This window comes from Aotus nancymaae, unplaced genomic scaffold, assembly GCF_030222135.1.
Source record: "Aotus nancymaae isolate 86718 unplaced genomic scaffold, 86718_ANA_hifiasm-v0.15.2.pri h1tg000018l, whole genome shotgun sequence".
NCBI classification, from domain to species: domain Eukaryota; kingdom Metazoa; phylum Chordata; class Mammalia; order Primates; family Aotidae; genus Aotus; species Aotus nancymaae.
This window is the reverse complement of record NW_026988430.1, coordinates 14,579,685-14,595,348: the sequence shown is the minus strand read 5'-3', so window position 1 is coordinate 14,595,348 and position 15,664 is coordinate 14,579,685. Positions and strand designations below refer to the sequence as shown.

The window sequence follows — 15,664 nt, the reverse complement described above, 5'->3', positions numbered from 1 at the left end:
GCTGGGATTACAGGCACGCACCACCATGCGCAGCTAATTTTTTGTATTTTTAGTAGAGATGGGGTTTCACCACGTTGACCAGGATGGTCTCGATCTCTTGACCTCGTATGACACACTTTTAAGTATAATGTGTGTTATTAACATTTTCCCTATTATGTTCACAAGTCTACAAAACAAATGAAGCCCTGGTTTGTAGTGTTTGCCAATTTCTGTGGTGTAAATACTCCCACTGTGGCCAATTGTAAGCTTCCAATGCATTGTCAGTGAACATGGGGTCAGGAAGAGATACACAGTAGCACACCATTATAAGGCATTTCCACTCTACAGATACAGTGAATGAATATAACCTCCAGTACACACGATAGTAAATGTCATAAAATAATTAAGATGTGATGAGTTTTGAATGTTTATTTTCAACATAATTTACTTAATTATAAGTTTATCAAATTTATTTTTTAATAACAGTCATGTTAACAACCAGTTTGCACAATCCCCTTGGTTTCAGTAATCAGCTCCAGTAAACCACTGACTTAGTCTTTACTCCATGAGGCCTTGACACCGTCGCATCATAACCTTCCATCAAGGCCAAAGCCATCACATCAGCACTTAGCAGTGGCCTGCAGCAGATTTCACCTGTCCGCCTAATCTAAATCTGAGCACTCTGCTGTCTGCCTCATAGAATCCCTCTTTCTTGTTCAAGCATCTACCCTTATTTCCAAGCCTTGAGTCCAACAACTGATCAGATTACCAGCTCTGCCCATTTACCTCAGTTCTTACTATTGCTACAAGTCTACACTACTACTACTACTGCTACTACTGCCGCTGCTGCTACTACTGCTAACAACAACAACTGACATTTATCAAAGACTTATCAGGAGTGTGCATCTGACTTAGACTTTTGCACCTATTTTTTTTTTACTTCTTTAATCTTGTAGAGTCCTGTGAATAAGTATTTATATTACCTTCATTTTATACATGAGAAAACCAAGGCACAGAGAAGTTAAACAAGCTACGCCATGACACACAATAAGTGGAGGAGCCAGGGTTTGACCCCAGAGAGTCTGACTTCGGAGCCTGTGCTCTTAGCCACTAGGCTATACTGCCTCCCTACTAAGAAAATACTTTGAAAACTGCAATAAATATTCAACATTATTACTGTTATCATTAGTAGTACTATTCAAGTATTCCAGAGGAATGATTTTCAATTTAATTTTATTAAATGGGAAAAAATGATTTAATTATATTAAAGTGGCTTTATAATATTTAAAAATATCCTTTAAATAGAGGGTAAACATATGGAACCAAGGAAGAGGAGATGTGTTTCTCATACTGTCCTGACCTGTCATTCTCACTCTGGAGCTCTCACCTAGAGGGCTTTCTCCTTCCCTCTGTTAGAACATGGAGAATTCTTTTTTTCTTTATTGAGACAGAATCTCACTCTGTCACCCAGGCTGGAGTGCAGTGGTGCAATCTTGGTTCATTGTATCTTCTGCCTCCTGGATTCAAGCAATTCTCCTGCCTCAGCCTTTCCAGTAGCTGTGACTACAAATAAATCTCAAAATGCTGTTAAATAGAGCCAGGATGAAAACTGGCTCTGACTGTAGCTGAGCATTCACCAAAACACAACACTTTCTGTTTCTTGTTAATTCCTTAATGGTCTCTCCATAACATTAGACCTTGAAGCCATCCCTCCTGGCACACTAAGGGATGGAGAAAGCTACTGTTTTATAACCTCTCCTGTCCAGAGACAACCAGGAACTGGGGAGTCAGCCGAAGTCCAGAGTAGCAGCATATATGTAACAACATTCATGTGATAAAGCTCACACCCTTAACTCTGAAAAATGCTGTGTTACCTTTATTCCCTTATAGGAACTTCCTTCCTCTTGTCTCATTCACAGTGCAGACAATCTTGATTATTTGGGCTCCTTAGCCTAAAACATTTTAGGAGCAACAAAATGGCAGGAGAAAGGGTGCTACCAACGATTTAAAAAGTGACAGCCAGAAACCAGGTATCAAACAGGGAACTGGAGAATCAGCTGAATGTAACAGAGATGCATAAACTCAAAAGACAGCTGCTCTGGTATCATTCAATGAAGAAGCAAGCTGTTGCACCTCCTTTGTGACTCCGTTATTCTTTTTGCAGCTCAGTGTTTTAATCATTATTTGCATTTGAGACCCTGTGTATTTAAGAAAAAGTTGGATGTGAGGTAGCATAGTCTGCTTTAAAGGACAGTTAGCACACCCAGACAGATGTACAAATCTATGTTTATGATGTGTCTGTAGTGATAAAAGGGGAGAAACAGCCTAATTGTTTGTATGATACAATACTAAGCAGCATTCAAAAGAATGAGGAAATTTGGTAGGAACTATTCCAAAATTTTGTTGAGTAAGAAAAGGAAGATATAGAACAGTATATATAGTATGCTCCAAATTGTATCTTGTTTAAAAAGAAATATATATAAATTTACTCACTGATATGACTTTTAAAAATATATAAAATTTACATATATATAATATATGCACACACACATAATTTATACTTATATAAAAACTTAGACAATCTCCAGAAGGACACAAAAGAAATACAGACAGCAGTTGTCCTTGGCAAGGGAAACTGACTGGATGCTGAGGGTGGAATAGAGAATTATTTAAACCTTTTATGTTTAATTATAAAATATTTTAAACATGTACAAAAGTACAGAAAATAATATAACAGATGCCAGTGTAGCACTATCCAGATTTAACAGATGCTAAAGTGTTAGCATTATGTTAAATGGAACTTAGCATTGTAAGTACAGCTAATAGGCGGGGTGTGGAGGCTCACGCCTGTAATCCCAGCACTTTGGGAGACCAAGGCAGGCAGATGACCTGAGGTCAGGTGTTCGAGACCAGCCTGGCCAACATGGTGAAACCCTGTCTCTACCAAAAATACGAAAAAATTAGCCCGCCGTGGCAGTGCATGCCTGTAATCTCAGCTACTCGAGAGGCTGAGGCAGGAGAATCGCTTGAACCTGGGAGGTTGAGGTTGCAGCGAGCTGAGATTATACCACTGTACTCTAGCTTGGGTGACAGTGAGACCCCTGCCACAAAATAAAATAAAAATAAGGACAGCTAATACACTACCCCTGTCACCCATTTCGCCTTCTGCCCCTTATTAGCTAGAGTTCTAAAGTCAGTGCGTATCATTCCAGGTTTACACTTTTGAAACAAATATGTAGTCATAAAATACATAATGTTATATATTTAAACTTTAAATCAGTCATACTATACCTTTCTTTGGCAACTTACTTGTATTAGTCTGTTCTCACACTGTTATAAGGACATACCCGAGACTGGGTAATTTATAAAGGAAAGAAGTTTAACAGACTTGCAGTTCCACATGACTGGGGAAGCCTTACAATCATGGTGGAAGGCAAAGGAGGAGCAAAGGCACATCCCACATGGCGACAGGCAAGAGAGCGTGTACAGGGGAACTGCCCTTTATAAAACCATCAGATCTTGTGAGACTTATTCACTATCATAGAGAACAGCACAGGAAAACCCACCGCCATGATTCAGTTACCTCCCAGCAGATCCCTCCCATGACATGTAGGAATTACAGAAGCTAAAATTCAAGATGAGATTGGGGCAGGGACACAGCCAAACTATATCACTACTTTCTAAATTATCATCTTAATACATGCAGATCTATTTCATTCATTTTCATTGCTGCATAGAATTCCATTGTGTGAATAAATCACAGTTCATTTATCCTTTTTCCTACTGAAAGGCAGCATAATCTTTTTATGCTTTTTTCCTTTTCTAAAAAAAGCTACATTGAGTTATAATTGACATACAATAAACTGTACATATTTAAGGTGTACAATATAATATATTTTGAAATATTTATAAATCATGAAACCATCATCATAATTGAAATAATGAACTTATCCATCACCTCCAAATGTTTCCTCACGTTCCTTTGTAATCCTTTCCTCCCAAGCCTCCCCACCTACTCTGTTTCAGACAACCACTGATCTGCTTTATATCATTATAAATTAGTTTGCATTTTCTGGAAATTTGTATAATGGAGTCACAAAATGTGCACTCTCTTTTTGCCTGACTTCTTTCACTCAGCATGATTTTGATATTTATCCACATTGTTGAGTGAATTAATGGTTCATTCTTTTCATTCTTGAACAGTAAGATAAAGTATGTAAAACACTCAAAATGATTCCCAGCATACAATAAGTACTTTGTAAATGGAAGCTGTTATTATAATAATATTAACAACATACTTCTCAAATTTAAGAATCTATTTTGAACAATAATTTCTAAGCCCCAACTGCCAAAAACAAAAAATAACAAAAGCAAACCTTTTTTTGCTTGAAAAATAAGTTTAACATAAACTATGCTAAAACACAAATAATGTTTTTGGAAGAAATATTCCAGCTTTCAAATAGACAGTAATTCCACCCTGCAGGTTAATTTCAAGGGTCTTCAGGGGGAATTTTGCAGCTCACATATCCTGCAAGCCCATCACATGCTATTTTTCTCAAAATCAGATGTTCTTTTATAGAGGAGGCAGCTGGTTGATAATACCTTCATCTCTCCTCTATTTCTCTACATCCATTTCTGGAGTCTCCACTGTACTTCTCTAAACAGGGATTCAGAACTCCTTGATACCAATGGGGGCTGTGATTCAGGCTCACAGTGTGGAGAGCACACAGTTTAACATTTACAGTGGGTCAACTCTTGTGCAAAGGGCTTTCCTCACCTTAGTTTGTTTAATCCTCCCCAGCCTATGAGACTATTTCAGTATTGCTTTGGACTGCAAGTCGTGGAAAATCTGACATTAGTGGCATAAATAGAAATATTTATGAAATATTTAGAATTTCTAAATATTTAGAAATTCCTGTCTGTCTTTCACACGACAGGAATTCTGAAGGCAAGCAGTTGCTAATACCAGGTTAATGACAGTGATATGAATGCTAAAATATTTACTGTTCTCTTGGCTGTTCCTTCAAAGTGGCAGAATGGCTGCTGCACCAGCCATCATGTCTGCATTTAAAAAAAAAAAAAAAGTGGTGGAGGAGATAGTGCCCATGTCATGACATGATAACTCTCCAGGAACTTCATAAACTTATGCCTATGTCTTAATGTTCAAAACTGTTCCACATGACCACCCCAGCTGAAGACTGCCTAAAGAGAAGGAGGCTGGAAATGGTGTGTAACATGGATCTAATGATAGTCCCCATTTTTACAAGTTAAACAAATGAAGCTTAGAGGTGTTAAAGACTTACCTCAAAGTCACTCTATCAGTTAACAGCAAAGCTGTCTTATTTCATGAAGCTATGAAGACCTTCTTCTTTGATAAGACTTTAAGTTGTACATCTTAATTTTCACAATAGAATGCCAACTTCCCTTCTGTTCATCTGATATAGTCAATATAATAGGCCCTATAGTCAGTCATTGAAAAACTCAGCCTTTAATTGACTACTGTGTAATGCATGCATAAACCACAGGTTCATAACATTGACATCTCAAGCTGAGAGGGACAGAGATCTGTGTTTATTCTCCATTCCAGCAGTTTCTCTGAACTCCACAAACCCAACTGTACTGCTTTCATTCCCTGCATTAAATTACAATATAATGGTCCATACTTGGGTTTTGTTGTGGGTTACTCTAATAAAATATAATTTTAAGTTATTTTTATGCCTTCTGCAAAATTTCAGTTCAAGACCATTCTCTAGCCTGATACTTGTTTTATAAGTATCTGTGATATATGCCTCCTGGAATTTGGTGCCTGCAAAATTTTTTAGAGGAAAGAAGAGATGGCTCTGTACCAGCAATCTGAGATGAGATGACATGGTTATTGTAATTAAACACAGATTTAGTTCTGAGCCTTCAGGCAAGCAGTTCATAAAGGAAAATGTGAGATAAATTTTTATATGTTTACAGTAACTATGTCATCCTACATTACTGGTACAATTAAGTTTCTTCTCATTCTGTATTGTTTAGCAATCCCTATTTAGTCTTTATGGTCTGTTTTATGTCTCTTTAAAGACTTTAAGTCTCTTCTTATTCTTTTGAAAATATAAATAATTTTTAAAACAAAAAATTTATAAAGACCCACAGACGTGATAGTTTAGAAACAGGATCGTTTAGAAAAGTAGGAACAAAGACCTTGGTTACGGCATCAATGGGCTTATAGTTTTAGTATACACAGAGAAGTCCAAAGATCAAGCTCATCACAATTCTGAATTATCTTGCCATCCAGCTGTGATTTGCATTATTAGCTCAACAAATATTTGAGTGCTTAATTACACTAATTATATAGGAGCTCAGGTGTCTGCAACTTTGTATAAAATGAATCTCTGTAACCTGTTTATTATAAACCTCAAGGTTGGACAGGACCGTAAAAGATCTAATCAAATGTTAAATCTCAAAGGAGCACTGTGCTTACAATTATTACAGATGGACAGCTCTCTTCCACCTAATACCTTTCAGTTAATGACACAAATCAAAGTTGAATCATCAAAGATTTATCTAGTGAGCAAAACATTCTACTTGGAATTGTGGGAAGTTCAAATTTAGTATAGCAATGAAAGCACATATTTCAGGCAATAGAAAAATAATTCCATTGATTTTGGTACATCCAAATTATGGAACACAAGGCAGCAACTAAAATCACACTTTAGGAGGATGTTTATTACCATATAAAGAGGTTTACAATATATTAAATTTACAAATACAAGCAGTATATTTAGAATAATTTTGATCGTGTAGAAAAAAAAAACCCCAGAATAAAATATACCAAAATATTGAAAGATAGTACTTAAGACGATTAGTTGATAGAATTATGAGTGATTTTCACTTTTATTATTATAATTTTCTATGCTTTTTAATCTTTCTAAAATGAATATTTATTATTTTTATAATCATGCAAAGTATGTTATTTCTGAAAGAATAAATGCAAAGCCCTTACAAGATCACTGGAAAGTCTTAATACATGAAAATTAAATAATATGAAAGGAAAAGAGTTCAAACAGATACACAAATCATATCAATGCATATGTGATCTCTTTCAAAAATATGGTGCCAGCAATTGAGTTGACTAAACTGAGTATTTTCAAGGGCAGAAGCCATATCATTATAATGTTTAAGAAGTAAATATTGCAGTAGTGGTTATGTGAGGTTCCATAGCCAGGCAGACCTGGGTTAAAATCCTGGCTTTGACACTTAGTAGTTTGACCTTGGATAAAATCACTAAATTTCTCTAAGCCTCAGTTTTATCATGTGTTCAAAGACTTTTAAGAGGTAATGATTAGACGTGATAGGGCTCTGTGAGGGTCAGTGCTATAATGCATGTCAAGCACTCACTCACATGCTTCATGATGAATGAATGAATCCTCTAAGGTTCAGGGACTGGAGGAATCACTGGAACTAGAATTGTCAGGGAGAGTGGGAATGGAGGCTTACAAGGACTCTCTTGCTGGGTACATGGAGAAGCTTTGGAATTAGTCTTTCTAAGGAGAGAATATCTAAACCTGGATTCTCATTCCAGCGAGGTATTTAATCTGCCTTAGCTTCTATGTCCTTAATTGCAAATGGGGAATGAATGTATTTTATTATCTTTACAAACCCAATGATATAGGTAAAGACTTTTTTTTTTAACCTATCTTTACTTTCTTTACTTTCATTGGGTTTGTAATAATAATAAAATACATTCATTCCTTCCTTAATTTAATAAATGATTTTTGAACGCCGTACTATATGCTAGATAATGCCCTAGGTCCAGGGGTTATGACAATGAGAAAAACAGTAAAATCCGTGTCCTCATGGGGTTTAGCTTCTGGTGTTGAAGGGGATGAATAGGGTAATACATGAGATAAGTAAGTAAAGATATAGGATATTAGGTGGTAACAAGCGCTGGAAAGAGATGTAGAGCTGGGGCAGAAGATAGCAGGTGGGGTTTTGAACTTTAGGGAGCATACCAGGGAAGACCTTACTGGAAAAAAGAGCACCTGGGTAAATAAACACCTGTTGGCATTTGGAAGAAGAGGATTTGAGGCAGGGGAAACAGCCAGAGCAAAGGCCTTGAGGCAGCGAGTGACTAATGAATCAGAAACAGTGTGGCTGGAGCAGAGTGTGGGGGAGGAGAACAGGAAAGCAAAACAAAGATGCAAGTTTAGTGGAAGTCAACAAACTGGCTTTCACCCCAAATGAGATGGAATGCCACTTGGAGGGCTTGAAACAGAACGGGCATAATCCAGTTCACGTTTCACAAAGGTATTCCTGCCTGCTGTTTTGAGAATATAGTGTAGACTCTCTACACTATATTTGTCCTATATATAGGACAAAGGCTGGAAGATCATTTGGGAAGATGTGTAGTTACCAGGTGAGAGCAGATGGACAAGGAGGGTAGCAGTGGAGATGGCGAAAAGAGATAACAAATGGGAAGCCACTTTGAAAACTGTACTTCAAGTATAAGATGGCAGTGCAATGGTGTCCAGAGAACGGCACGAGTAAAACCGTTCACCCTGGCACAGCAGCTGACATGGGTCTGTGTGGCCAAAGACTGAACCCCAAGCTGTTCCATATTAGTCTCACAGAGAAATTCAGTAAGAATGTACAAATGGCCAGGTGCGGTAGCTCACGCCTGTAATCCCAGCACTTTGGGAGGCCGAGGTGTGTGGATCACGAGGTTGGGAGTTCAAGAACAGCCTAACCAACATGGTGAAACCCCATATCTACTAAAAATACAAAAATTAGCAGGCCTTAGTGGTGTGTGCCTGTAATCCCAACTACTTGGGAGGCTGAGGCAGAAGAATTGCTTGAACCAGGGAGGTGGAGGTTGCAGTGAGCTGAGATAGAGCCCTGCACTCCACAGTGGGTGCTGGGCGACAGAGACAGAGCAAGAGTCTGTCTCAAAAAAAAAAAAAAAAGAATGTACAAATGACCTTGGGCCTGGGCTCCAGATGTGGACTTGAGGTTTCCAGACTTGTTGATAACACTCAGAACCCAGAAGTGTGGTGAGAGTGTCATATTTCTTTACATGTCTCATTCGTGCAGCTCCTTCAACATCAATACTTTTCCTGAAACTCAAACCCTCTTCTGCTCCTCCAGTTCTGCCTAGAAACAACGTAACTCACTATAATTCCATCCTAGGTGTGACATGGAGCAGAGCGTGGCCAAGAAGAGATAAAAAATGTGCCTGTCTTTCCTGGCGGACCCTTCCTTTCTCTGGAGAATTTAACACCATCCGCCTGAGATAATCCCATGCGCTCCATGGCCACTTCTTACGAACTGACATGGTTTTCTCCTCAATGATCCTTTAAAAGCATAAAGAGCTTAATCAACCCAAATTACAGGGTCTGCTTAATTCCAGGGGTTGATTTGAATATCATTGCCTTGGGAGGAGGAGAAACAAATCTTTCTAAGGAGAGAATTTCCTATTAGAACTGTTCTCAAAAGCATGTCCTTGTCAACCCATTAATTATATTTCATTTTGACAGATCTCACATATAGTTGTTATGTCTTTGGGAGGGAAGAAGGTGTTGTGTGATTAATTGGTTGATAGTGTATGTTAATTGGATGCTAATTAAATTTAAATTTCATTCGTATTTGAAACAATTTAACTCAGGACTAGAAAATTAGAATATTCAAGCTTCTTGAAGGAACTTGTCTTTCTATCTGTCACCTTCATATGTCTATTGACACTTTCTTCTTGTTTACAAACTTGTTTTTCAAGAGAAGAAATCAGATGGTTCTTAGAGCTTCCAGCTGTAACAGGAAGTGTTGGTTCTTGCAATTCATAAATATTTCATTGCTTTACTGGAAAAAAACACAAGTATCTCCACCCTATTACTTAAGTTTGTTCTAAACAAGTCCTGTCATGCCGGAAAACTGCTGTTAGATTCCTTCCATTGACTTAATAATTGAAGAAACCACTCCAGAAGAGAGTCTGTGCACTCAGTCTCTAGAAAGGTACCAAGATGCTCAGACAGAAAGCCAGGAAACCTAAGAGCAGGGGAGGACACCATTCATGACACTGGAAACACCTGGGAAATTCTCTGAGGCTGTTTTTTCTACAACCTGCTATGGACAACCCCATGAGATGAACTCTCTGTGAACACTGTTGGCAAAACACCTATTGCTGCCTCTCTTATAGCCTGGGAGAGGAAAGGGCATCTACCCAGCCCTGGAAGGAGAGCAGCAGACTTTATACATTTTTGCCGCCTTCGGTACAGAGGACAGTTCTAACCAGGATTCTGCTATTTGTAAGCTTCCTTGGAGTGAAGTATCTGACCTTGGAACTGTAAAGATATTTTCCATTTTTAGTTTATAAACAAAGAAAACTGGAGACCACAAGTATGACAGAAGCAGCATGGTCTTTGAGGTTTAACCGCTGTGATTTGTATCCTGCCTTCATAAAGTTTCTGAGTTCTTTTGAGCCTCAGTTTTCTCATCTGTAAAACAGGATACTAGTAATCTCACAGTTTTGTTACAAGGATTAAATGAGATCATTAAATTTTGTAAAAACTTAGCACCGTGCACATACACGGTGAGGTGTTCAGTCCCCATTACTGCCTAGAAATTTCGGTTTCACTTTCTGGTCCTGTAGAATGCCTGTTTAGGAGCAGTGGTGGTTGCGACTATTTTTGTCTTTTTTGTTCCTGTCTTTTGCACACACGCAGGCAACACCATGGCTTGTCTTTGACATCTTTGCTGTCTTAGTACTGGTATCTGAAGTGTGACCTTCCTTTTCTCACCGACTGGCTCTCTCTCCCCAGCTGTCCTGGAGAAGCCTCTAGAAAAGAAGGCTGGCAGAAACTACGGCCCTCCAGGCAACAAGAAGCTCATCTATTTCATTGACGACATGAACATGCCTGAGGTGGATGCCTACGGGACGGTGCAGCCCCACACCATCATCCGGCAGCATCTGGACTATGGCCACTGGTAAGAGCACCTACGGGGAGGGACTGGCACAAGCGGGCAAAGCCTAAGGCACGGCTGAAGGCCAGTCTCTATTTGGCCTGAATGGCAAACCTCAGCGTAGCTCAGGTGCCAGATGAGAATCTTTGTGATAAACCACATTTCTGTACAATTCTCTATTTCCCAGACTGGTTCCATCAAATAGGGGCATTCCTATTCACATGAAAAGTTTAGCCAGAGAGAACACTGAGCTCTCATCTAAGGAAAAAAGCCTACTTTTTGCTTGAAGACTCATCTCCGAAGTTGCCTTCTTCAAGTGCCAGAAGTGGAATTAACCAGTCCCCCTACACAGTGGCCCCACAGCACTGGGCTTGCACTTCAATGGTAACGCCTCACATCTGGTACCATGCACAGGTGTCTGCAGACCTTCCAACCTCAGTCCCCTGAGAGCAACTCAGAGGGCTGGATAGAATCTCTTTCAACAGTATAATTTTTAATGGCAAAAGGTCTGAACATACTAGGAAAAAAAAAGCAAGTCACTGATTTGAGAGAACTTTGACTCACCTTTCTACCTCACACTGAATCTGCTGCTGAAAAAGAGTGAGAAGAGAGAATTCAGAGAGAAGAATGGTAGTTATGACGGCAACTTGAGTTGCCTTTCCTTCCTTCCCAAAATTTTTATTGGATGCCTGGCATATGCATCCGTCCACAGTCTCCACACTGACGTTTGAGCAGCTTAATTTTATGGGCAGTAATTATCAGTCAAGCTAACTAGTTTTACTTTACAGTCATGGTCACAAACCTTAAATGGGAAGTAGAAACCTCCTGGAAATTCTACCACATGGCCTTAGTATGTCCACTCTCAGAAATGTCTATTTCATTCCATCTTCCCTGTCTTTCATCTTCCCACCACACCTCAGCTGACAGCCTTGCCTTCTGAAAGAACACAGACGCAGCCTCCATTTCTTGCTTCCACATCTATACATCTTACCGTGTCCCCATGCATCCCTCCTCCACCACCCTGTTACATCTTACCTAAGGCCAAACCATCTGCCAGCCTCTTCATTCCACTGTCTCCCACTCCTGAAGTGCTCACTTCATGGATCGGTCCCCAACTCCTCATTAGCTGCTTCACATCATTTAAACTTGCATAAACAGGCCAGGTGCGGTGACTCATGCCTATAATTCAAGCATTTTGGGAGGCCGAGGTGGCCAATCACTTGAGATCAGGAGTTCAAGACCAGCCTGGCCAACATAGTGAAATTACGTCTAAAAATACAAAAATTACCCAGGTGTGGTGGTGCATGCCTGTAGTCCCAGCTACTTGGGAGGCTGAGGCAGTAGAATGGCTTGAACTCAGAAGGTAGAGATTGCAGTAAGCAGAGATTGTGCCATTCCACTCCAGCCTGGGTGACAGAGCAAGACTCCATCTCAAAACAATAAATAAATAAATAAAAATAAACTTGCATAAATTTCCTCTATTGGCTTAAAAAATTACTTTCTAATTACTGTTCTGTCCCTACTCCCTTATCTCCCACTCACTCCTCAATTCACTATTATTTGATTTCTGTTCCCTCCACTTTACTGAACTGTTCTTGCTAATCATTATTGCAAAATCCAAGACATTCTTTGCAAGCTTGTCCAGCCACCTCATTTTGTTGTCGTTGTTCTGTTTTCTTTTGTTTTAGGTTTCTAGCAGCCTGAAGCCATGGTTTTCAGTTTCTGTCTGTAGTGATAAGCAGAAAAGAGGGATGAGAAAGGGGCATCACTGGTCCAACCAGAAACAGAAACTAAGAATCCATGACTGCATTCTCTCCCTTAGACTCCCCTGCTAGTGTCACTACCTTTCTTATTCTCTCTGCAGCCCTTGATGTGGTTGACCACTCTCTTCTTTTGGAAATGCTGGCTTCCTTTGCTTTTTCGTATGGCACATACCCCTGATTTTTCTCCTACCTTTTTGTCCATCTTGTGGGCTCTTCCTCCTGTGCTATTTCCTTAAATACTGAGGTCCCTTCAGAATTTGTCCTAGGCTCTTATCTCTTCTCAGTCTCTGCCCAGTGGATTTAGACCTTTTTTTTAATCACCCAAACACATACCAGTAGGGCACATCCTACCTCAGCCCTGACAAAGCACTCACCTGCGTCGGTTCTCAGACACCGTTCACCTATAGTTTCTGACTGTTCCAGGTATGATCGGAGCAGGCTGTCCCTAAAGGAGATCACAAATGTACAGTATGTGTCCTGTATGAACCCCACGGCGGGCAGCTTCACCATCAACCCACGGCTTCAGGTACAAGAGGAGCCATGGGACCCGGGTCCTAATCCTACCTTACTAGGGCTGATGCCCCTTGATTATAAGTAATAATTGGCGTTTTTCCCAATGTAGCCTCTCAAAATGGTAAATCAGATAGAATGCCAAATTGCATCTCTAGGGGAAAAGAGAAACTCCTAGACCCAGAGTCTCAAGAGCTGGAAGGAGTCATAGTGTTCATCTGATTTGATCCCTCATTCTTCAGATGAGGGAACCTCAGAGAGATAAATGACTTTCCCAAGGTCATATAGTTTAACAGTTTCAAATTCAGATTTGGACTCAGAGAATCTTGAGTCCCAAGTTTAGTTCTCTTCCTACTGCCCCAAGCTACCATCTTTGACTGAAGATGCTTTGCCTGTTATTCTTGCAGTCATTTTAGGTTCAACCTAAATTTGGGCATAGCATGAGAGATAGGACCAAAGTATAGATTCAAAGGCCATATAAGAATTCTTCGGCTGGGCGTGGTGGCTCACACCTGTAATCCCAGCACTTTGGGAGGCCAAGGCAGGCGGATCACGAGGTCAAGAGATTGATACCATCCTGGCCAACATGGTGAAATGCTGTCTCTACTGAAAATACAAAAATTAAGTGGGTGTGGTGGCACACACCTGTAATCCCAGTTACTTGGGAGGCTGAGGCAGGAGAATCACTTGAACCTGGGAGGCAGAGGTTGTGGTGAGCTGAGATCACGCCATTGCACTCCAGCCTGGGCAACAAGAGCAAAACTCCATCTCAAAAAAAAAAAAAGAATTTTTCGTTATTATCTCCAAATTCAGAAGAGGTATTTTCTACTCCATGGTGAAGGATGTTGATCTCATGCCTTTGTTTCCTGTGCAGCGTCACTTCAGCGTGTTTGTCGTCTCCTTCCCGGGGGCAGATGCCCTGTCCTCTATCTACAGCATCATCCTCACTCAACATCTAAAGCTCAGAAACTTCCCGGCATCCCTGGAGAAATCCATCCCCTCACTGATCAATCTGGCCCTCACCTTCCACCAGAAAATTGCTACCACATTCCTCCCCACAGCAATCAAATTCCACTACATCTTCAACCTCAGAGATTTTGCCAGCATTTTCCAGGTGAGTTCGTCGGCTCCAAGATACCCTAGTGGCTTCGTGATTATCCAGAAACTTCGATTCTTAATAAAAATAAGTAGTTAATGCCCAGCTCTTAGGCACAGGCAAAGCCACTGTTCGTATGCAATCATGAACATAAGCAGGTATACACAGTGTCATGAGCTCCATCAGGAAGGCCCTCAACGAAATAGAGTTTCTTTTGCCAATTAAATTATTTCTCAGTAAGCAGCATGCATCTCTGAGTTGGTTCCTGGGGGCTGCAGAAAGCGCAACATCTTGGAGATAGTGTTATATAATGAGTCCCGTATGCCTGAGAAGAAAAATGACCCAAAAGAAAGAAAGAGAGAACTATTTTGGATCTCCCATTGGTATACCCACTGATCTTGGGATGAAAAAGAATGTTTCCCAAACCACGCAAGATAGCTCTGCTTCCTCAAAAGCCACATCATCATACACCTAAGATGCCATCTGCCAACCCCTGGGAGGGCCTCAGTCCTAAAATTCTCAGGTTCATTTTTAGGCCAAAGCTGCTTCAGATCCTTCCAACTACTCATCCAAATGGTGATGGCATATCTCTGCCCACTGCTTCTAATTGCTTGGCCTATCACTATCAAAGTCTCCAGAGGGCCATCTAGCAAACCCAGCCCCTTTCTTCCTTCTGATCAGATATAGCATCCTCATGTAGCCAACTCCATAACTCTCCCATTCTGGACAAGAATCTGCAGAAGCTCATTTACAGAGAGACCCTCCCCCAAGATAGCATTGGGTTATTATTAAGGGAAGCATGCCTTTTACACCAAGCAGAGGCCATACCAATAGAGAAGTGTCAAAGTGAAGAGATCAGGGAGTGACATCACCTTCCAATGAGAGCCATGTAATTGGAATTAATTTCCCAGAGCAATTGTGCAGGTAGAACTTTGACCCAAACCAGCAAAGATCCAGACCCTGACGACATAGGGCCAGCTTGTTCCAGCCAGAACTCCTGATTGTGAGGAGCAGAAACCTACTAAACCCTGGTTCAGAGACTCAAGAGCTATGTACCAGGAACACTTCACCTGCAGGTGGAATCACTGAGCCTCTCAGAAGGATAAATCTCTGAGGACACATCTAGGCTGGTTCAGGATACCACTCCTGCATCAGATGTAGCTCCCAAATGTTAACCCATTTTAAAAAGTAAAAACAGAGACCCACATAGATCATATATATTTTCCCAGGAGCACAAGGAAGCCAGTAAAGGAACTGGAATCTAGGTCTTTGGGTTCCTCGCCTGGATGACTTTCTACCACATCATTCTGTACTCATCTGAATTTCCAGTGAGGAAAATAAGCATGTGATGGTGAAGGTAGCAAGAGGAACTTGACTC

General features: G+C 40.4%; 1 protein-coding gene across 1 annotated transcript in view; it reads left to right on the top strand.

The window, feature by feature from the left end:
* The window catches only part of DNAH9 (dynein axonemal heavy chain 9), a 368,705-nt gene that overhangs the window by 161,938 nt on the left and 191,103 nt on the right, over positions 1-15,664 (top strand). The window contains exons 39-41 of the mRNA XM_064378055.1: positions 10,776-10,941; positions 13,104-13,206; positions 14,065-14,304. Of these exons, the coding sequence (XP_064234125.1) occupies positions 10,776-10,941; positions 13,104-13,206; positions 14,065-14,304 (509 nt within the window). The remainder of the gene's footprint in view (positions 1-10,775; positions 10,942-13,103; positions 13,207-14,064; positions 14,305-15,664) is intronic.